We start from the raw sequence: 23,995 nt of genomic DNA on the forward strand, positions 1-23,995 counted from the left end.
GTCTGGGTCTAGGTGAGTGACCATGCCATTGTGGCTATCTGGGTCATTAAGACCTTTTTTTTGTATTTGAAAGGGTTCGTCTAGTCAAGGCTATGGTTTTTCCTGTGGTCATGTATGGATGTGAGAGTTGGACTGTGAAGAAGGCTGAGCACCGAAGAATTGGTGCTTTTGAACTGTGGTGTTGGAGAAGACTCTTGAGAGTCCCTTGGACTGCAAGGAAATCCAACCAGTCCATTCTGAAGGAGATCAGCCCTGGGATTTCTTTGGAAGGAATGATGCTAAAGCTGAAACTCCAGTACTTTGGCCACCTCACGCGAAGAGTTGACTCACTGGAAAAGACTCTGATGCTGGGAGGGATTGGGGGCAGGAGGAGAAGGGGACGACAGAGGATGAGATGGCTGGATGGCATCACTGACTCGATGGACATGAGTCTGAGTGAACTCCGGGAGTTGGTGATGGACAGGGAGGCCTGGCGTGTTGCGATTCATGGGGTCACAAAGAGTCGGACACGACTGAGCGACTGATCTGATCTGATAGGATATAAAAATAAAACTGAAATCTCAGGTACTTACACGGGGGAAAAAAAATGAAAAGATAGGTTAAAAATAGAAAAGCATCAACCAGTGGTACATTTACTGTTTTGTTGAGCAATATGAGGGCACCACAATAATTCACCAATAATTTACCTTGTTCTTCATGGGCAAGGATGTGAAAAAGCATGTTTGTTGCCTGAGGTAACTACTTACAAGTTTGGTCTACGTGAAATCCCCCACCCACGCCTGGCTGGATCCCATCTGCTTTCTTCTTTCCATGACCTGTAGCTCCTTCAGTCACCTCTGAGTTTCTGTTTTGGTTTACTTTCTGTATAGAGAGCAGGTGACCAGGGGAGGCTGACACCTTAGGCACCAGGAAAAGGAGGTGGTATATTATTCTAGTGTGGCAACTCTGATTACTGGGTTTTTCTTTCAAGCAGTCATAGAGGCCAGATGGAACTATAGGGTTGGCCAAAAAGTTCATTTGAGTTTTTTCCATAAGATGTTACTGAAAACCCAAATGAATTTTTTGGTCACCTCAATACATGATTTATACTGAACAATGACAAAATAGCCAGGAGAGGTAATAGAACAATAGAAGCTGGGCACTTCCTAGCCTTCAAGGCCTAACTACAGTTGACTCCTACATTTATTCCATATTCTTTCTCTTTAGCATATTTTTCTTCTATTGTAAAACATATCCAGTCTTGGACTTCCTCCAGGTAGAGATAACTAAATTCTGCATGGTCTTGCATCTAATTACTATTTGCTTACATGGCATGAATTTTTTCCCACTGTATTGAGTGTCACGATCATATCAAATAATAGCTAAAGTATGGACCCTGAAGACAGAATTCCTGGGTTTGAACCACTCCCTGTGTGTACGGCCATGAGCCAGTTACACGTCCTCTCCTTACATTTCTCTCAGCTGCAAAGTGTTGATAAGTGGGCTGAATAGCTTTTGCTGTTATTATTATCTCACACTCAAAAGGTGGAGGCCCTTTGGTGAGGGTAATGTCCAGTACAGCTTTGACATGGGTCTTTAAATCTCTCAGGTCAGATGCCTACCTGTTCTTGGCAACTAATTTGCTAAAAGAATGTCAATTAGTTCACTTCTCTATTTTCTCATTTTCTCAAAATCGTTCATGTTTCCTGTCTTCTAAAGTCAGCCTGACCTGAATGGCTTCTTTTGGAATTATTAACTTAAAGTCCATTTCTATGAGCCCATCTGGATGGTTTTTCCTCTAGCAGTCCCACAGATTTGCTCTCTTATCAATAAACTCTCCCTATTTCATGCATCACTCTATTATTTTATTTTATATTATTTAAACCTATTTATTTAAACATACACACAAAAAAAACTTACTGAGAAACTGGGTTAGTCATACGTTACTGTTGGGAAGATTGTGAAATGGTACAACTGCTCTGGAAAACCACTTGGGGGTTGCTTTAAAAACTAGTCACAGCCCCACCCCTCCTGAGTGACAGTCATACTTGGAAGGAGGGCAGGGTCACAGTACCTCCCACAGCCTCTTGTTCCCTGTTCTAGAAGAGGTCAGACAAATGTTTGTGGAGAATTTAAAGGTCTCAGTGAGGAAGGAATTTCCTTATGAGCAGCAGCTTCCATTTCTTGTAAGCTGGGCCATTCACCAGACTATATTCAAAGATAGAGAAGAAAAGCTGAAGTCTGTGTTTGTCTGCTTTGACCCACCCAGAATCCAAATCTTAGGCTTTGCTAAGTGAAATTTATTTATATGGAAGATCAATTAATATACTGTATCTGTTTGGGAGTTCTTGCTCCTCTGAGTCCTGAGAACAAATCAAGATAAATTCACCAGGCACAGGAATGAAAAAGTGTGAGGAGATCTTTCTTGTGCAGTTATTTTTTTCCAATTAACAACGTGTTTGACCTCAAGTATATTTTTTCTTTCAGAGAGTTTGCAGTGGCATGCATGCAATTAAATCTTGCAACTTCCTTACTACCAGATGGCACTGGTACATAATGAACATCCTTGTCCTCATACTATTCGTGTTCAAGATCTGCAGGTTGGACCTAGCTCTTAGGAATGGACACACCGACAACCAGGTAACTCTGATGGTCATCAGATACATAAATAAAAGAGGCAACAGCAAACCAGTAATAGCAATAGAAAACAACAGAGGAAATGAATATAACCATTCATTTCACTTTCATTCTGAAAATGTTTGAATGAAAAGTATTAATATGATGTTTGCAAAAATTTAGTAAACAGAAATCTCAATTAAATAGAGTTGGGAGATCAGAGGGGAAGCTCTCATATCCTGCAAGGATAGCAGCGACCAATGGGGAAAAGAAAAATTCATCTTCTTTCCTGGCAAGGACTCTCCCAATGAAATCCTAAGGCCTGTTTGTTTACCAGTGGCCTTCCAACTTCCTTTTTCCCTTTATAAAAGTGTTCTCCTTCCCTTGCTGTGTGGGGACTTGTACATGGCTCACCATGGCTACGAACCCTGAATTGCAGTTCTCTGTTGATTCCAAATAAACCCATCTTTGTTGAAGAAATATCTGGCCATCTATTTGTTTCAGGTCAACGTATTCAAACAAAATATTTACCTACAATGGCTTTAATTCTCTTAAAAGAAAAAAAGAAGCTCTTTTCAAATTCTGATTTGAAACTGATTTCATGCCAACAAGAAACTGAAATCAGCCAACAACTGATTTCATGGCTGTAATTTTTGAAACATATAACAATGGGACTTAACTGATTTGGTGTTCAAACTTATCTTGAATGACAAAAACTTAAAAATGATAATCATGTACTGCTTTTTGTATTTGTTGTGCTACTGTTGACCATGATCAGTAAGAAATAACATTCCAGATTATTTTTGTACTGCTGATGCAAGGGCACTAAACTATAAACCACAAGCTATTTTTGAACATCATGTTTCTTAGATTGTCACCTACAAATAAACTGGGATTCAAAGTGGATCTGTCGATTTTCTGAAAGAAAGGTCAACTTAAGAAAACACACAACATGGAAGTTGCCAGTTAAGTTTTATTTTGGGCAAAATGAGGACTGCAGCCTGGAAGACTGCACTTCAGATAGCTCTGAGAAACTGCTTCAAAGAGACAGATGGAGGAAGGTCAGTATATCTATGATTTTGGTGAAGGGGGAAATACATGCAATCAAGCACATATTTTTCCAGAAGTTGCTGCTAGTCAGGAGGAACAGTTTCCACCATGAAGGATTTTAGTGCTTTTCTAGATATGAGGAGATACAAGAGTTGGCCTCATAAAATAGGCTCCTGAAAATGTCTAACAATGTGAAGACCTGTCCTGCTAGTTTTTCCCCCTGAGCACAGAGTGCCTCACTTTTGCTCTCCACACTGAACTCCTTCCAGAGGGTGTTGAAACTCAGTAGAGGTGGCAGCAAATAATTTAATCTTCGTAGAGATAGAGGGTAAGTGCCCATGGCAAGTGCCAATTTGTAGTTGACAGAAAATAGTGCAAATATTTTAAGAGTTGCAGGTTGCTCTTAATGGAAAACTGAATATGTAAAGTTTTGTTTCATTTGTTAATACTTTAGATAACGTTTTACTTTTTCTAAGTATGCTGTTTCAGAGTCTTACTCTCCTGCATGTTTATTTCATAAATTGAAGACATATGATACTGATACCAAAGGAAAAAAAACCATCAAAACTAGTCTTTAAATCATTCCCTTTTGCAATGATTGTTTATAAATAAAAGATACCAGCTCTTTACTTCTCACTTACTAATTGTATTTAGTGAAAATCATTTGGCAGTTCAGTATTTGTTACCCACCTCTCTTGCCAGCTAGATATGAGAAGGTATGTTTAACATATTTAAATCTGGATAACTTAATAAGCAAGTAAATAGAATATTTCATTGATGTGTAATATTTAATATTTATTGTCCAAATCTAATTTCCTATGTAAAATATATGGGTTATTTGGGGGAAAAACTAATCATGCAATTACCTTACAACTCAACAGCTGTATTGCTGGGCATTTATCCCAGAGAAGACATTTTCACACAAAAACCTGTACATGAATGTTAATAGCAGCTTTGTTTTACCTAAAAACTGAAAACAACCCAAATGCCCTTCAGTGGGTGAACAACCCAGCTGTATACCCATATCATATACTACTACTCAGTGAGAAATGACCTACTGAAACATGCAACAATGTGGATGGGTTTCAAGAGTCTTATGCTGAGTGAAATAAGGCAATCCCAGAAGATAACATACTATATGATTTTATTTATGCAGCATTCTTGAAATGACAAAATTACAGAAATGGAGAACAGATTAGTGATTGCCAGAGATTAAGGAAGGAGTAGATGTGAAAGAAAAGTGGCAGCCTGGGCAATCTGAAGACTGGGAATCTTTCTTTATCTTGAATCTACCAGTATAACCTGGTTATAATATTGTACTATATGTGTTACAAGCTGTTGCCTTTGGGGGAACCTGGATAAAGAATAAGATGATCTCTGGGTATTATTTCTTATAACTACATGTGAATCAACAATTATCACAAATTTTTTTAAGTTTAATTTCTAAAAATCTGTGATTTTTATTTTATCTGTCCTGTTTATTCTTTGGATTACTCTATGTCATATATGTATATAGGGTGCAATATGATCTTAACATAAAAATATTTTTTACTTATATTCTACATTCAGCCTCATTAAAAAAAAAAAAAAAAGGAGTTCTTTTAAACTGGGTACTTTTGTTACATTTTGTTACATTTAGAAGACCACAACTCAATCGATAAATTATCTGCCTCAACGCAGGAGACCTGGGTTGGGAAGATCCCCTGGAGAAGGAAATGGCAACTCACTCCAGTATTCTTGCCTGGAGAATTCCATGGACAGAGGAGCCGGGCGGATTACAATCCATGGGGTCGCAAGAGTCGGACATGATTTAGCCACTAAACCAACCAACCATAAACACAAAGATTCCCCTTGATAGTTTTGCCCTACTTCTTGGTTTCATTGTTCAAAGTTCTGCTATCATTTCTCATACTTCTAACCTTTCTGTCATTTACTTTAATATTTCAAAATCATAACATAAGGAAAGTGCAAAGTTGGTTTGGTACAAAGTGGGTTTAAATACACCAGTACCCACAGCACGTATGGACAGCGGTGTTTGGGGAGTCGGAACAAAAACTTCTCTCGCCAGACAGCCTGGAATCTTTGCGTTGACTTTGAACTTCTCTCCAACAGTCAGCAGCGCACTTACGGTAATAGGCCGACAGTCCTGAGTGACGTCTGGACGCCATATAGGGGCGTTTCAAGCTGCAGCGCCACTGCCCTGCTTTGAGCCGCTGACGGATCCCGGCGGTGCTTTAATAGCGGCCCTACGTGGCAGAATTGGGAACTGCAGGCACTCGGCGGCATCCTTGACCGCTGCGCGGAGGAGCAGCAGCTCCGTATTTTCCTCTAGCCTTCGCCCCTGGAAGAAAAGCACTGGAATGGAGCCAGGATGCTCCGGGCCTGGGCACACGAGTGCAGCGGGCTGGGGTCACAGTGGTCCTAGAGCCGCTCCAGCAAGCGGGGGAGGAGTAATAGGCCATTTGTGCTTGGCTTGGCACTCCCTGGACCACATCCTTTTCTCTCTACATCATCACCTTCTTGCTTGGTACTATTAATGACTTTCTCAAAGCTTCCAAGATTTCCCTCTATCCCTAGTATGCAAACACAATGAGCTTTCTGAAATATGAATCAAATTCTGGCATCCTCCATTCATAAGCCACTCCCTCCCCACCTCTCCAAATTCGTCTGTTTACTGGTCTCCAGCCTTGTGGACCACAGCCGCCTTCTCTCTGACCATGTCAAGCCTTTTTGTGCAAACTGAGAAGGGCTCTTTCCTGTCAATGGCTGCCTCATTGTCATCCTTCAGATCTCAGTTCAAAAGCCCCTCCACAGACAGGCCTTATCTAAAGGAGGATCCTCACACCTAATCAACTCCAGCCAATTACTCTTTCATATCACCAGGTTTTTCTGTCATAGATAGAGATTCTGGTATTTATTTATTGTTTATCCCTTCCACTGAAATATTAGTTCCATAAAGGCTAGACTGTTTATCTTGATCACGGCTAACTTTGTAATACCAAGCACAACGTCTGCTTAGAGAAGGCATTCAATATGTTTGAATTACTAAATAGATGAAAAACCATTTAGTCTACTAAAAAATTGGGGGGGGGTGGTAAATGTGGCTACTACACTATGAAAATGGATCAGGAGGTATGAGAGTTGCTCAGCAGAGATTCACTCAAAATAACGACATGGATTTTACATGAAGTCAGAGGAACCCCTTCCCTAACACAGAATAGGTATTCCTGTGGACTCACTTGCTCTGTAAATGGGATACATCTATTGGAAATATTTAATTTTTTAAAGGATAGAACTAAAACAGAGACATTAAGAGAAATGAATAATATTAAACCAAGCATTATTTATAAGTCAAGATCCTAATTCACAGTATGTTACAAAATTGGAAGTGCTAAGTAATATTATTCTTGTATCTTTCACACAAGCAAAATTTTTAGAAGAGCTGATGGCCATGATATACAATAGTTTTTATACCATAGGCTGGAAATTGCTTTTTGAACAAAAACAAACAAACAAACAAAAACTCAGGACACAGAGAAAGCAACTACTTTAAAAACTGATTTCACAGTAATTATTCTGTATATTTTGAGTTATCTTTACATTACTTATAGGCATGTCAAATAAATTCATTTCTTTTCCTGTTAATAAAAAAGGTACATTCACAGAATCAGTGCACTCAATAAAGTAAACAGATGAAACAGGACACCTAGAGTCAACACATCTTCAAGGCCAAGTCTAGCCACTCAAAACCACAAACTTCTGTTCATTTTCAATGACTCCTCTCATCTTTAAGATTTCAAATATGACTGTTCAGTAGGCCAGTTCTTCAGGACGACAGGATGTGTAGCCCAACACAGGATCACCCAAAACTATGTTAACATTTCCAGGATGCTCGTGTGGAGTCCACGGAGTTTGTGCATAAAAATTAAGAAAGTCCAACACTAATGTTCAAGGCCAGGAGCATCCATCTTCCAGTCCTGTACTGGTTGAAATTCCTAAGGCTACCTTTCATCAGACAAGAGAGCAGTCCGTTCCTCCTCTGTGCCAAGGATATTTTGAAGTTCAGATCTATATTGAAGGAAAAAAGAAGCCAATCTCAATATTTCTCACCTTAAAAAAAAACTCAGTACCTACGTCACTACCCAACTATTTCCATATATGTGTCTATCAAGTAATGAGGCACAGAGTACCCAGAGATCTTCAGACTGGAAGAATGGGTATAAAATGTTGTTTTGATCTCCCACAAGCCAAATTTTAAAGGGAGGAAAAAAGGTCCAGAGTTGACCATACCTCCTCCTTCTCCTCAAGTGCTCCAACAGATAAAACAAGCCCATCGCTAGTCCCTTTAACAAAATGAAAGATATGGTTAACGTCAATTATCCAAGTCATGTTTCTCCATAAACATAAGAAAAATGAAAGGAAAAGACTAATTACTCACGCTTGTCAGAGCCCAGAGACCCTGTAGAGCAGCTGCCCACTCGAAACCAATTTTCTCATAGAGAAATCCCCCCAGCGTTGGTCCTACAAAAGCACTAACAGTGGAAAAAAGAAAGAGAATTAAATAGAGCCAAAAAAAGTTACTTCTTACGGACTACATGACCTCTTCAATTCATTATATTGAAACTACGTGTGCATGCATGCTAAGTCGCTTCAGTCCTGACTATTTGTGACCCCATGGACTGTAGCCCATCAGGCTCCTCTGTCCATGGGAGTCTCCAGGCAAGAATACTGGAGTGAGTCACCATGCCCTCCTCCAGGGGATCTTCCCGACCCAGGGATCAGACCCTCATCTTGTCTCCATCTTTGTAGGCGGATCCTTTACCACTAGGCCACCTGGAAAGCCCTGAACAGGGCACTGCTGCTGCTGCTGCTAAGTTGCTTCAGTCGTGTCAGACTCTGTGCGACCTCATAGACGGCAGCCCACCAGGCTCCCCTGTCCCTGGGATTCTCCAGGCAAGAACATTGGATTGGGTTGCCATTTTCTTCTCGAATGCATGAAAGTGAAAGGTGAAAGTGAAGTCGCTCAGTTGTATCCAACTCCTAGTGACCCCATGGACTGCAGCGTACCAGGCTCCTCTGTCCATGGGATTTTCCAGGCACGAGTACTGGAGTGGGTTGCCATTGCCTTCTCCAGAACAAGGCATTAGGTGTAAGAAAATAGAAAGTGAAAGTCGCTCAGACGTGTCCAACTCTTTTTGACCCCGTGGACTGTATAGTTCATGGAATTCTCTAGGCCAGAATACTGGAGTGGGTAGCCTTTCCCTTCTCCAGGGTATCTTCCCAACACAGGGATTGAACCTAGGTCTCCCACATTGCAGGCAGATTCTTTACCAGCTGAGCCACAAGGGAAGTAAGAAAATAATTCTACCTGAAAAGGATGATGTTTTAAATGTTTAAACAATCCTAAAATTATGACTGTTTCTGAAAAGTTGGTGCCTTATATGAGAATTTTAAAAAGATGGCATGCATTCAAAAGAGTTTTTATTATATTCTCTCCAGGTATTTGTATTTAAAATAACTCAGTACATACTGATTGATGATAGCTATGCAGCTAGCATATAATTATCTCTCTGGTATAGTACAGAGTGGGCTCCCCTGGTGACTCAAAGGAAAAGAATCCGCCTGCCAATGCAGAAGACACAGTAGATGTGGGTTTGATCCCTGGGTCAGGAAGATGCCCTGGAGGAGGGCATAGCAACCCACTCAGTATTCTTGCCTGGGAAATCCTATGGACAGAGGAGCCTGACAGGCTATAGTCCACGGGGTTGCAAAGAGTCAGACACGACTTAGCAACTGAACAACAACACAGTACAGAGTTAAAAAACAGATACAAAAATGAATGAATACTCAGCCATTAAAAATAATACATTTGAATCAGTTCTAATGAGGTGGATGAAACTGGAGCCTATTATACAGAGTGAAGTAAGCCAGAAGGAAAAACACCAATACAGTATACTAATGCATATATATGGAATTTAGAAAGATGGTAACAATAACTCTGTGTATGAGACAGCAAAAGAGACACTGATGTATAGAACAGTCTTATGGACTCTATGGGAGAGGGAGAGGGTGGGAAGATTTGGGAGAATGGCATTGAAACATGTAAAATATCATGTATGAAACGAGATGCCAGTCCAGGTTCGATGCACGATACTGGATGCTTGGAGCTAGAGCACTGGGACGACCCAGAGGGATGGTATGGGGAGGGAGGAGGGAGGAGGATTCAGGATGGGGAACACATGTATACCGGTGGTGGATTCATTTTGATATTTGGCAAAACTAATACAATTATGTAAAGTTTAAAAATAAAATAAAATTTTTAAAAAAATGAATGAATAAATGAATACATTTTTAAACCTGAGACATGCTCCTGTTAAAAGAACTTTAAAATATCACTTAAATAAGACAAAGTATATGAGAAAACTGTTGGTATAACCACTTATCTTGAAGTCAGATAGCATGGGTCAAAACTGCAGCAGTTGCCCTAAGAGAATTATGCACCTTCCTGCAGCTCATCTGACCTCTCAGTGTCTGAATTTCTCCATCTGTAAAGTGGGAGTAGTGGTCTCCAACTGACAAGCGTGAAGTAAATTCCAAAGCTACTCACCCAACTGACCACATTGCACCAAAGAGACCTGACACAAGTCCCAGGGTACTTAATCCTTCTTCAAATCCATTTTCACTGCAAAAAGAAACAAGAGTATATTCATGATTAAAAGGGAACTTTCATGAAACAAAGGAATAGCGTATGGTAGATAAATTAAACCAAACCAGGGATAATCTGGACAAACCCAACAGCAAGAGCACTCCATTTCTAAAATAAAAAGTTAACCTAATTTGAAGATGTTCTCCTAGTTATGGTTACTCCAGGGTTTTCTAGAAATGCTTCTACTGTATATATAGGATATAATATTAAGAATCATGACCCACATACATTACATGTTTATGAAAGTTTACAATTAAGAAACCTTAAAATGAAATGAACATGTAAAGAGAGCAATGGGCAACTTTCAGAAAGTACAGAAGCAGCTCCTTATTCCTATGAGGATTGTTGAATTGGCACATCAGAACCAACAGTTATTTTCCTGCTCAAGTTCACTTTGTGTTCTTCATCATCACATCTACTAAAGACCGACGGCCAAGTGACAAGTGCCTGATGTGGTGTTCAGTTCAGTTCAGTTCAGTCGCTCAGTCGTGTCTGACTCTTTGCAACCCCATGAATTGCAGCACGCCAGGCCTCCCTGTCCATCATGAACTCCCAGAGTTCACTCAAACTCATAGTACTTCATAATAAAAGATATATTTGGTCTTCTTCCCCATTCCTGGCACAGAGCTCCTAAAATTTGTGGACTTTCCTAAAAGATGAAAGCCATTAAAAAAAAAAAAAAGTGTCTTATGTTGTATCAATGAAATGATTTTGGGACCAGCACCCAGGTTGCGTGGAGAATCAATATGGATTAGAAGGTTGGAACTTTCAGCCCCCACAAACCCCTTCCTCATAGGGATGGGAATGGGGCTGGAGATTAAATCAATTGCCAATTGGCCAATGATTTAATCAGCCATGCCCACGTAATGAAGCTTTCATAAACATCCAAAGGGACTGAGTTCAGAATGCTCCCAGCTTGGGTAGCCAGAATGCTTCCACGTGCCACAGTGCTGGGCCCAGACAGAGGCTCCATTGCTTGGGACCTCACTGCCCTTTGTGTCTTGTCATCTGACTGGTTTCCTGAGATCTATGAGCTAGTCTAGTAAATTAATCAAATCCAAGTCATGGGAACTGCTGATTTACAGCCAGTGGGTCAGAAGCACAGGTAACAACTTGTACTTGAAATTGGCTTCTGAAGCAGAGAGCAGTCTTGTGGGACTGAGCCCTTAACCTGTGGGATCTGCTGCTATCTCCAGCTAAGTGGTTTCAGAATTAATTGAATTTTTTTTAAATTTTATTTTATTTTTAAACTTTACATAATTGTATTAGTTTTGCCAAATATCAAAATGAATCCACAGAATCAATTGAATTGCAGGACACCCACCTGGTTTCAGAGACGTGCTTGGCGGTGTGAGGGAGGAAAACATACACACTGGAATCGGTGCTAAAATCATTTTACCTGGTCACTCTGTGTCCTTGCATGGACCTCCACTGTGAGAAGGAAATGATGCTGAGGTCTTTCCACTGTGCTTTGGCTTTATTTTAAAATTTATTGAAGTATGATTTACAATGTTGTATTCATTCCTAACTGGAGAAGGCAATGGCACCCCACTCCAGTACTCTTGCCTGGAAAATCCCATGGACAGAGGAACCTGGTAGGCTCCAGTCCATGGGGTCGCTAAGAGTCAGACATGACTGGACGACTTCACTTTCACTTTTCACTTTCATGCATTGGAAAAGGAAATGGCAACCCACTCCAGTGTTCTTGCCTGGAGAATCCCAGGGACAGAGGAGCCTGGTGGGCTGCCGTCTATGGGGTCGCACAGAGTCTGACACGACTGAAGCGACTTAGCAGCAGCAGCAGCAGCATTCATTCCTATTGTACAGCAAAGGACTTCAGTTATGCATATACATATATATATGCTTTGACTTTTTAAAAGTAAATCTGGACCAAGGTGTAAACCAAGCCAAGCTTCTATCCATAACCCATTTTACCTATCACTGTATTAATATTACTCTATATCATCATTTATATTATTGTATAGTTGCTTATAATATTTATAACAATATTGTGTGACATGAAATCATGAAGATTTAGTAATGTAAAAAAAATCCAAAATCCTACAAAATTGAGAAATTCAAGAAAGCTTGTGATGTTTACTGCTAATTACAACAGTTCAAGCAACGGAAGTAACTTACTGTGCGCAACTGAGAATCTCTGGGAAAGTTGGAATCAAGCCAATTCCAGCAGAGATACCATTTATGACTAATATCAGCACCAACAACCAGAGCTGACTGCAAAAAAGTTTTAGAGAAAAAAAAAATTAACATTGAAAGAGACAACAAAGCTTCGTATCAAAAAGGGCAGGCAGGATCTTGGGAGAAGTTTCTTTCACAGATTACAAGACTAGTCTGATTCTTATTCCCATCTGATCTTTACATTTTGATGGGAAAAAAATCAATTCATTCTGTTATCCCAAGGTCTTTGGCCACACATGTCACATGCCTGGAGTCAACTTGCCTTATCACCATATAAAATCCTTTCAAAGTTGATTAAAATGTCAATATTAACATCCCTCCTTCAAGCACTTAGTTTTAAAATTCCATTGACTGAAAAAGGGCACAAAAGGGATGTGGTAAAGGAAGTGACAGGAACCTGCTATTCCTTCCATGCCAGGCCCTATGTCAGTTACTTCATATCCACTGCTCTTTTGAATCCTTGCAGCGACCCTGCCATGTGAGTATGTTAAAACAATTAAAGAAGACAATCTAGGTGATAGAAGCAAACTTTACTTAACACTTCATGAGGTGTATGGTCTCCTTTCAGAGGACTGCAAAATGGGATGGAAGGCAGGAAGCTTTACAGGTAAAGAGTAAAGAACAAGGAAGAGAAAATCAGAAAATATTTGATTGGCCAGGGCCACACAGTCTATCTTGTCTAGGGTGAGAAAGCCAGAGCAGGGTTGGCGACTGGGGGGTGACTGGCTGACTGGATATACTGCTTTAAGCTTTGGTTTGCTGATATGGCACCCTGGGCTGGAGTCACTCCATCCTGAGCCTAGAAAGTTATTCCAGTGGCACAATTATCACCTGTTGTGTGTGTGTGTGTGGATAAGAAGACCTAGGCTCTTGGAAGTTAAATGAGTTACCCAAGTTCACACACCAAAAAAGGCAGAAAGTCTGAATACAAACCCAAACATGAAGGACTCTGAAATCCTTGCTTTTTTCCATGTCATGTTTTGTCCCAGAGGTACCTAAAAATCTCTAAGTAGCTCACTTTATTTTAGCAAAGAAATTATAATAAACAAGCTTTAGTAAGCAGCTACCACATACTAACGATGACACAGAAACAAAAAAAAATTAGTTCCTACCTCAAGGAGCAAGAAGTGGTGGAAAAAAAAAAAAGAAAAGGCATATTCTAAGAACAATCAGCTAAAGGTAGATAACAAATGCTATTTTTAAAATAAAGTACAAATTGCAACTGAAACACAAAGGAAAAATAAGCATTTTTCTCATTTGATATAGATTTTATGCACTGATGTTTGCTTAGACCATTGCTAGCATCCAGTAATACTGTCAGTAAAACAAATATTTCAGTATAGTCCGAAATCTGATAATTGTTTAAATAATAAGATTCAAAGATACTAAGCATATCAGTGTTATACCAAAATTTTTAAAAATAATTCTTAATAGTATTTGGCCAAAAATTTCAAAGAAGAAAAAAGATTACCTCTTAATGTGCAAGAATGGGGCAGGTCCTAAGAGCATGTAGCAACCTGCTAAGGTTAAGTTTCCAAAAACCAGAAGCCATTTCCTCAGGTGCTGAGAAAGAAAGTCCAAAGAGACTTAGAGGTAAAAACCTCCCATAATCCAAGAATATAAAGAAATCATCAAGGAATACAAGTCATGATATTAAAAAAAAACAGTACATTGAAGAAACAAAATTTTACATGTAAGAGAAAACAGGGTAGATGGTAAACACAAAAGCAAGTGCAATCAGTATACCTCAGGACAGGGTGTGAGCAAAGGACAAGATCCCTTGGAATGGGAGTATATTCTGGATTTTGCAAATGATGAGCTGTTTCAAATATAAGAATTTTAAAGAAGCAGTCACCACAAGAAACAGCCAAGTAGATGCATTATCTAGAAAAATTCACATTTTAACAAGTATCAAATAAAATGTTTTCTTATAAACTACTGAAATGCAGGCTAAACATTACAAGGGTATGATATCCGTTCAGTTATATATATGGCTACATCTTAAAACTAAGTTCCAAACACCTTAAGACACTTGCTTTTTGTCACCTGGATTACCAAGTAATCTCCACGTAATCAGTCTTCATAAATATATACCCATGTGCAACGAAGAGCGGAAACATGAAAATAAGCACCAGTATCACAGAAGCTTGAGACTTGGTGAATAGTACTAAGCCTCTATACTAGTCATCTAGACTGAATCATTTAAACCTAGTTAAAGGAGAATAGAAGAAATTTACTTTCAGGATGGCTCTGGGATAACGATGCATATTGACATGACCAGTCCTTTCACTCTCATAGAAAAACTACATTTTATCTTTTCAAGTTGGTCAAGTCGTAAGTACCTTTGAGCTCTGTCCTGATTATTAACGTCAATCCATTTTTTTTTTCATCAAGGGAATTTTTTCCTTTAGAAAATCTAATCCAGGAGTTTTTCAACAGTTTTGGCATAAGCTTCCCCTTTTCCCAGCTGAAGCAATTAAAAAGTGAATCTGCTCAGGGTGATGACAAGTTGGAAGATACTGAGAACTCACACTGAAACGTCTCCATCAGCTCAAAAAAAATGAATATTTAAGAGTTTAAATGTTCTCACTGCCCCCCCTCCCCCACAAAGATAAACTGTGGGGATGGATATATTAATTAACTAGATGGAGTGAATCCTTTCACAATGTATAGATATACCAAATCCCCATGATGTATACTTCAAATATCTTAAAGTTTTATTTGTCAACTATACTTCAATAAAGATAACATTTAAAAAAATTTGAATATGTTCATTCTGATCAGTAGCCCTGCAGAACTCCAGAAGTACAGTTGGACAACCACCAGTCTAGACATACACAAGTCATTCGTAAATATCAATGAAGTGTACATACTGGCATTTTATCACTGAGTAGGCCCACCAGTGGTGAAGAAATGGCATAGGATAATGCCAAACCCAGGAATACCAGTCCCACATATCCAGCTGGTAAATTAAACTGTAAAAGAAATCCCGTGTTAAAGTTACATGGTTAAGTCATTTAAAAAAAATAAACATCTATCTTTTCCTTCTACATCTCTTCAGCTCTTATCACCTGCCATGAGGCTACGACTAACACTTAGCATCCTTCATGATTTTTGTCTTACGCTTGTAAATGGATTATTTTTTCATTATGGGAGAAGAAACCTAACCAGAGGTCAGAAATACAGGATGTTTTTGCTTTGTTAGCATTTGATAGTAAATATTGTATAATTACCCTTCTATGAAACACAGCATTTTTACATGTCAACCTGTGCTTTGCAAACATTAGTATACACAAAAAATTACCTGAAGAACTTGTTACAAGAGGTTCGTGAACCCCAGCCCAAGAATTTCTAATTCAAAAAGTCTGGGAGAAAGCCTGAGAATCTGCATGTCAAACAACAATCCCAGGTATGCTGTCTGTCCACAGACTAAAGTGCATTGCTGTAAAAAGCACTGACGATAATATCTACTCTATCCATCTCAAAGGGATATTAATATCTAATTAAAGAATTAGATGGTATGACACTTTTAAAAAGACTTTTATAATAGTAAGCTACCTCATAACTCTGTTACTGTTACCAACATGATATAAATGCCTTTATTGGTTATCTGAGTCATTCTCATTTTCCTTAATCTCCTTCAGTTCAGTTCAGTTCAGTTGAGTCGCTCAATCATGTCCAACTCTTTGCAACCCCATGAATTTCAGCATGCCAGGCCTCCCTGTCCACTAGCAACTCCCGGACTTCATTCAAACTCACGTCCATTAAGTCGGTGATGCCAACCAGCCATCTCATCCTCTGTTGTCCCCTTCTCCTCCTGCCTAAAATCCCTCCCAGCATCAGAGTCTTTTCCAATGAGTCAACACTTCGCATGAGGTGGCCAAAGTACTGGAGTTTCAGCTTTAGCATCATTCCTTCCAAAAAACACCCAGGACCAATCTCCTTTAGAATGGACTGGTTAGATCTTCTTGCAGTCCAAGGGACCCTCAAGAGTCTTCTTCAACACCACAGTTCAAAAGCATCAATTCTTCAGCACTCAGAAAATGGGAACCCACTCCAGTGTTCTTGTCTGGAGAATCCCAGGAACGGGGGAGCCTGGTGGGCTGCCGTCTATGAGGTCACACAGAGTCAGACACGACTGAAGTGACTAAGCAGCAGCAGCAGCAGCAGCTTTCTTCACAGTCCAACTCTCACATCCATACATGACCACTGGAAAAACCATAGCCTTGACGAGATGGACCTTTGTTGGCAAAGTAATGTCTCTGCTTTTGAATATGTTATCTAGGTTATTCATAACTTTCCTTCCAAGGAGTAAGCGTCTTTTAATTTCATGGCTGCAATCACCATCTGCAGTGATTTTGGAGCCCCAAAAAATAAAGTCTGACACTGTTTCCACTGTTTCTCCATCTATTTCCCAGGAAGTGATGGGACCAGATGCTATGATTTTCGTTTTCTGAATGTTGAGCTTTAAGCCAACTTTTTCACTCTCCTCTTTCACTTTCATCAAGAGGCTTTTGAGTTCCTCTTCACTTTCTGCCATAAGAATGGTGTCATCTGCATATCTGAGGTTATTGATATTTCTCCCAGCAATCTTGATTCCAGCTTGTGCTTCTTCCAGCCCAGCGTTTCTCATGATGTACTCTGCAGAGAAGTTAAATAAGCAGGATGACAATATACAGCCTTGACATACTCCTTTTCCTATTTGGAACCAGTCTGTTGTTCCATGTCCAGTAACTGTTGCTTCCTGACCTGCATATAGGTTTCTCAAGAGGCAGGTCAGGTGGTCTGGTATTCCCATCTCTTTCAGAATTTTCCACAGTTTATTGTGATCCACACAGTCAAAGGCTTTGGCATAGTCAATAAAGCAGAAATAGATGTCTTTCTGGAACTCTCTTGCTTTTTCCATGATCCAGTGGACGTTGGCAATTTGATCTCTGGTTCCTCTGCCTTTTCCAAAACCACCTTGAACATCAGGAAGTTCACGGTTCACATATTGCTGAAGCCTGGCTTGGAGAATTTTGAGCATTACTTTACTAGCGTGTGAGATGATTGCAATTGTGCGGTAGTTTGAGCATTCTTTGGCATTGTCTTTCTTTGGGATTGGAATGAAAACTGACCTTTTCCAGTCCTGTGGCCACTGCTGAGTTTTCCAAATTTGCTGGCATATTGAATGCAGCACTTTCACAGCATCATCTTTCAGGATTTGAAATAGCTCCACTGGAATTCCATCACCTCCACTAGCTTTGTTCGTAGTGATGCTTTCTAAGGCCCACTTGACTTCACATTCCAGGATGTCTGGCTCTAGGTCAGTGATTACACCATCGTGATTATCTGGGTCGTGAAGATCTTTTTTTGTACAGTTCTTCTGTGTATTCTTGCCACCTCTTCTTACTATCTTCTGCTTCTGTTAGGTCCATACCATTTCTGTCCTTTATCAAGCCCATCTTCGCATGAAATGTCCCCTTGGTATCTCTAATTTTCTTGAAGAGATCTCTAGTCATTCCCATTCTGTTGCTTTCCTCTATTCTTTGCACTGATGGCTGAGGAAGGCTTTCTTATCTCTCCTTGCTATTCTTTGGAACTCTGCATTCAGATGTTTATATCTTTCCTTTTCTCCTTTGCTTTTCACTTCTCTTCTTTTCACAGCTATTTGTAAGGCCTCCCCAGACAGCCATTTTGCTTTTTTGCATTTCTTTTCCATGGGGATGGTCTTGATCCCTCTCTCGTGTACAATACTACTCTTTAATTAAGCACATGGGATCTACTTAGGTCAGTATATGTTTTAACAATTTTTATCACGTAATTCAAGCTAAAAATTAGCCTTTTAAAGACAGTAGCGAGATATAAAAGTCAGAAATATCCTCTTCTGATTTTAAAAGAGGGTGGACCCCTTCCTTCCCTAAAAGACTGGTCGACCAATAATGGGACAGTAAAAAGCCAATTCAAACAACCGATAAGGCAGAAGAAGGGCAACAGGAAAAAAAAAATGTGATAGAAAAACAGGGAAGTACATTTCTAAAGATTTTTATAAGTTAGACATGAGCAACCTGGGTTTAGGAAAGATTGTTAAAATTTTTTTCAAGGTTTGGACAGAGTTCTTAAAAGGAAGAAAAGTGACTCTTAAGCAGACTTGTTGTTGATAATATGAATGGAATGTGTCATTGAAAACACAAGATATTTCTCTTATGCATTACCTCATGGGGCTCACTGCTTAATTGTAATATTATATTATTTTCCAAAACTTGGGCCTGACAGTAAAATTACAGTCCCCAAGTTTACCCGTAGAATACCCTAAACTGTCGAGTGACTTGAAGGGGTTGTGTTTCTGATAATGGTACTTTCTTCATTCTAGGGCCTCAAAGTGAACACGGGCTGCAGCTAGTAGATTTCTGTCTTTATAAACACAGCTTAACTCTCTAGTATAAGTAACTATCAGGCCCAGTAATATACTCTATTGCATTATTTCTTAATAATCTTTTTTCAAAAATATCAAAGAACAAATTGGTATGACATCAAACTTTAAAATTCAGTCATTTTTAGCATTAAAAAAATAGAGACTCCTGGTTCCTTTCTCCCATTTCAGATCAGTATAGTTCATAGTCTTTCACATATATGCAATAGACTAGAAGTAAATGGACCCAGAGGGGATCTGTTAGAAAAGAAGGACACCTCACATTAAATGAGCCACTCAGAACCTCATATGCCTCAATGGAATTTAAAACAGAGGAAAGTATCCTTGTTAAGCAGTCAGGATGCTGTCCAAGCCAGATCTATGATGACTAGAGTGAGGCCTAGGAGAAAGAGACCATTTACACAAATCAGACCCCTAGTTATAGGGACATCACAGAGGGAAGGTACAGGCTATCTTGATGTATAGATTTCATTCTGCCTCCTCCTTGCAGCCACACCCGGGACTTTCTAGCAAGCAGGGCCTAAGAACAAGCAATTATGTGCATCTACCACAATGGGGAGTTTTCATCACCAGGCTACTCACCTTCTCCAAAACAAAGAGGGACAGTGTAGGATCAAGGAAGCCAAAACAGGAGCTGAATGAGGTGATGACAAAGGATAAAAAGGCAACCTTGGGTAAAGTGATGAGTTTCCAGAATGAGTGTTTCCCTTTATCAGACTCTTTGGGGTAAAAATTTAAAAAGAAATTAGACTAATTAACATTGCTGAACTTAATCTTTCAGTCTACTTTCAAAAGTAAAATTGGTAAGGCCATCTTTATCCAGTAATCAAAACAACCATACCTCTGAGTTTGCCTAAAATTGCACATTATCAACATCTGCATATAAGTTATTCAAACCTAGAGGCCATTTTCAGGTACTTAAAAAATAATTTCTCAGATTCAAAAAAAAATCAACTGGAATCAGAGTATGAGGAGAAGTGGTCTTGGTTATAGGTCATCATCTAGAAGGCTTTCCCCAGATGGGAGAGAGAACATATAAAGTTGCCCTTGGTGGTAGGAAAAACCAGACGCTATATCAGGCAACAATGTGTGTGTGCTGAGGAGGAATCTGAGTCAATCAAAGAACACAAGACAATTTTTTTCTGCTTATGGAAAAACACTGGATTGAAAGGGATGCTAGTGAATCACGAGTACATTCAATTTGGCATCAAGGTCAGCTGAGAGCCAACCTCGTGTCAGTGGCTCAGTCGTGTCTGACTCTTTGCAACCCCACAGACTTTAGTCCGCCAGGCTCCTGTATCCATGGGATTCTCCAGGCAAGAATACTGGAGTGGTTTGCCATTCCCTTCTCCAGAGGATCTTCTCAACCCAAGGATCAAACCCTGGTCTTTTGCATTGCAAGCAGATTCTTTACTGTTTGAGCTACAGGAAATCCTTTGAGCTATAGGGAAGCACCAACCTCAGGTGCTGTCATTTCCCCAACAGCAACACAACTTCTGCACTGTCCCAAGCACCAGGCATGGTTGTTCCCAAGCCTCCAATCATATCCTATAACTCCCTTCTTCTTTCCCTGCTAATTTTTCAATCTCTAGCCACTCTGTAAAGCCTCATTCTGGTCCTAAGCATCCTGCAAATTTTACCTCCATTATCATGTAATTGAGCAGCCTAAACTGCGTTTCATCTTCCATGGTTTATTGTTTGATCACTTTCCTATCTTCCACCTAATGTGCTCAACAAAATCTTTGCTGAGTCAGATATCATGCCAAATCACTGGGCACACAAAGCCAAAGAAGACAAACTCAGATCCTGATCTCACAGAGAACTTACAAAAAGGTGTGGTTGAGAGCCAGGATGGAGGGTAGCATTTGGAGCATACGAGAGGGTTGCCTAATAAAGAGGGAAAGCTGTTTAAGAGAGAATTTATGAAAGTTGTAATATCTAAATTACTGTCTAAAGGATGAGCTTGAGATGAGCAAGGAAAGAAGGAGGAAAGAATAACCCAGGCATATTATCCAGGAATGGCTCATTGTGAGACTTGAAAGTGAAGGGAAAGTATTCTGTTTGAGGAAATGGAAGAGCAAAAGTAAAGAAGGAGGGTGGAGCTTGGAGTGTCAGGAGGAGAGATCATACTGCAGAAGGATGTAGTGATAAGATGATGCAGGACTTTGTAAAGTAGGCTAAGAAGCCCAGGAAATCACTAGAGGTTTCAAACAAGAAGTGAGAATCAGATTTGCAGTTCAAAGAGCGACACCTGTGGTCTCCTGGGAAATAGAGACAGGAGGCGAGTTAGGAGACTGTGCAGTGAGCTAGGCCAGGAAGCTCTGAGGGCCAGAGCAACACTGACATATCCTCATTTCAACAGAACTCATTATGTAATAAATTCTTGGTGAATAATGATTTGGTAGGAAGCAAAGTACAAAAGAAGCATCAAGTGTGGTCCAGCTATATTTGTCAGGATAAGAGGGATACAGTTAAACTGTGGTGTTGGTTTCTTAATTATTAGCCAAATAGTCAATGATGAACCAAACGCGAACCCAACCTGTTTCACTACAGATTTGACTTAGAAAAGGGCTAAGCCCACCATGTGGCTCAGTGAGGCAGGCCAGTAGGGAGACTTCACTGGTTATGGATTTTGGATTGTGTATTACCAATGTATAAAATAACAATGATAAAGGATCAACTGTACTCAATTACATTTATTGTGTATATAGAAGTATTACGGGTCTATGGCATAAGACAAACTATTATGAAATAAATAGTCCCTTTCTCTGAATGCAAGGTGGGAAAGGGGATTATCACCATAAGAACATACAGGAATGTCCATGAAAATGAACACATCATGAGTTTAGCTAAGCTGTTGAAGAAGCCCAAGTAATGAAAACTTAGGGTGATACCTGTTTCCAGAGACACATAGCAGAATCACCCAGGGAGCTTTTCCAACCTCCTTAAAAATCTCTCTGCTTCCTCCAATTCTGATACATTCTTCTTGGAGGACATGACTCCATAGTTGACAATGCCTGCCACAGGAAGCTGCTCTGAGAGGTAAGGAAGCTGAGAGGCCTTCAGGTGTGAAGGGACAGGAAAAACGCAGAGCACTGCGGCACTACTGACTCAGCATTTAGATCAACGATTGAGAGGGTTCAGGGAAACTTTCCAGAAGAGGTCATACAATTAAGTTTTGAAGGGTGAGTCGGAGTTTGGTAGAGTGGAAGTGGGAGACAGTCCAGCTCATGTGACTTGCCTGAGAAACCTCTAACAACAGCTTTTAGTGGCTTTCAAGGTAAAGCTCACAATTCATGGATTCAGGCATTTTTATTAAGAGGATTGTCATCCCTACAGGGGGCTTCCCCAGTGGCTCAGTGGTTGAAAAAAAAAAAAATCCACTGGCAACGCAGGAGACGCAGGAGATGTGGGTTCAATCCCTGGGTAGGGCAGATCCCCTGGAGGAGACCGTGACAACACACTCCAGTATTCCTGCCTGGAGTATCCCATGGACAGGGGAGCCTGGCAGGCTACTATCCACAGGGTCTCAAAGAGTGAGACATGATCGAAGGGACTGAGCGCCACACACAGGCATCCCTAGAGGGGTGGGAGGAGGGAGTGGTGGTGGTAGGGAGACTCTAGAGGGAGGAGATATGTGTATACTAATGACTAATTCACGTTTTTGTATGGCAGAAATCAGCACAACATTCTAAAGCAATTATCCGCCAGTTAAAAACATAAATTTTAAAAAATTAAATTAAAAAAAGAGGATTGTCATGTACATGACTGTGTTTTAAAAATATTTCTTTAGGGACTTCCCTCGCAGTCCAATGGTTAAGATTCTGCATTGCCACTGCAGGGCGCATGGGTTCATCCCTGGTCCCCTGGTCAGGGAACTAAGATCCCACATGCCAAATAGCATGGCTGGCAGGGGCAGGGGGGGTGGTGTTTGGGGGTGGGGGGAGCTGTGCAGGATTTTTCTTTAGCACAATACAGAAGAGGAGACTTGGCAAGCAAATATTAAGGATGAGAGACAGCGAGGGACTGAAATCGACTCTTCGTAACCCAAATCCACAGTGTTTATGGGTTTAAAAGGAAGTAAACGAGTGGAGTAGAACTTATAGAACACAAAATTCTGCCAATATCATCAAAATAAAAGGAAATTTAACTTTCCAGCCTTACCTATAAGCTTTCCTAAAACAATAACTTTTAAAGGTACTCCTTAATGGGAACACCTAAATCTATATTTATAGCTTTAACATTATAAATTGTGAGATTTAAAAAATATACATCAGTTTCTCCCATTCAATCTAAATACAAGATCCTTACTTGGATAAACAGAAAGTTTGCCAAACCATTTTGTTCATAAAAATATAGTGGGCCTTAGGAAGCAAAACAAAGCATAGTGGGCCAAACAAAAGCTAGTGGAGGTGATGCAATTCCAGCTAAGCTATTTTAAACCCTAAAAGATGATGCTGTGAAAATGTTGTACTCAATATGCCAGCAGATATGGAAAACTCATCAGTGGCCACAAGACTGGAAAAGGTCAGTTTTCATTCCAATCCCAAAGAAAGGCAATGCCAAAGAATGTTCAAACTACTGCACAATTGCACTCATCTCACATCCTAGCAAAGTATTGCTCAAAATTCTCCAAGCCAGGCTTCAATAGTTCGTGAACTGAGAAATTCCAGATGTTCAAGCTGAACTTAGAAAAGGCAGAGGAACCAGAGATCAAATGGTCAACATCTGTTGGATCATAGAAAAAGCAAGAGAATTCCAGAAAAAACATCTGCTGCTGCTTCATTGACTACACTAAAGCATTTAACTGTGTGGATCACAACAAACTGTGGGAAATTCTTAAAAAGAAGGGAATACCAGACCACCTTACCTGCCTCCTGAGAAATCTGTATGCAGGTCAAGAAGCAACAGTTAGAACCAGACATGGAGAAACTGACTGGTTCCAAACTGGGAAAGAAGTACATCAAGGTTGTATATTGTCACCCTGCTTATTTAACTTACATGCAGAGTACATTATGTGAAATGCCAGGCTG

At 40.0% G+C, this 23,995-nt stretch overlaps 1 protein-coding gene and 1 long non-coding RNA gene across 5 annotated transcripts in view; one reads left to right on the plus strand and one right to left on the minus strand.

The window, feature by feature from the left end:
- Positions 1 to 2,140: 2,140 nt before the first annotated feature.
- LOC113898443 lies at positions 2,141 to 5,840 on the plus strand. Its single transcript, XR_003512653.1, has 3 exons — positions 2,141 to 2,619; positions 3,466 to 3,656; positions 5,758 to 5,840. It is a non-coding gene; the product is annotated as an uncharacterized LOC113898443 (long non-coding RNA).
- A 1,128-nt stretch (positions 5,841 to 6,968) lies between these two features.
- The window catches only part of SLC18B1 (solute carrier family 18 member B1), a 36,557-nt gene continuing 19,530 nt past the window's right edge, over positions 6,969 to 23,995 (minus strand). For 3 of the 4 annotated variants that reach the window (XM_027551590.1, XM_027551592.1, XM_027551591.1), the window contains exons 7-14: positions 19,545 to 19,681; positions 15,424 to 15,525; positions 14,022 to 14,113; positions 12,491 to 12,586; positions 10,253 to 10,327; positions 8,084 to 8,177; positions 7,936 to 7,988; positions 6,969 to 7,713 (exon numbers count right to left, since the gene is read on the minus strand). In XM_027551590.1, coding sequence (XP_027407391.1) covers positions 7,647 to 7,713; positions 7,936 to 7,988; positions 8,084 to 8,177; positions 10,253 to 10,327; positions 12,491 to 12,586; positions 14,022 to 14,113; positions 15,424 to 15,525; positions 19,545 to 19,681 — 716 coding nt within the window. In that variant the 3' untranslated portion in view covers positions 6,969 to 7,646. Of the gene's footprint in view, positions 7,714 to 7,935; positions 7,989 to 8,083; positions 8,178 to 10,252; positions 10,328 to 11,658; positions 11,783 to 12,490; positions 12,587 to 14,021; positions 14,114 to 15,423; positions 15,526 to 19,544; positions 19,682 to 23,995 lie in introns of those variants that run through there. The other variant, XM_027551593.1, reaches the window with a different exon arrangement.

Source organism: Bos indicus x Bos taurus, chromosome 9, assembly GCF_003369695.1.
Source record: "Bos indicus x Bos taurus breed Angus x Brahman F1 hybrid chromosome 9, Bos_hybrid_MaternalHap_v2.0, whole genome shotgun sequence".
Classification (NCBI taxonomy): Eukaryota; Metazoa; Chordata; class Mammalia; order Artiodactyla; family Bovidae; genus Bos; species Bos indicus x Bos taurus.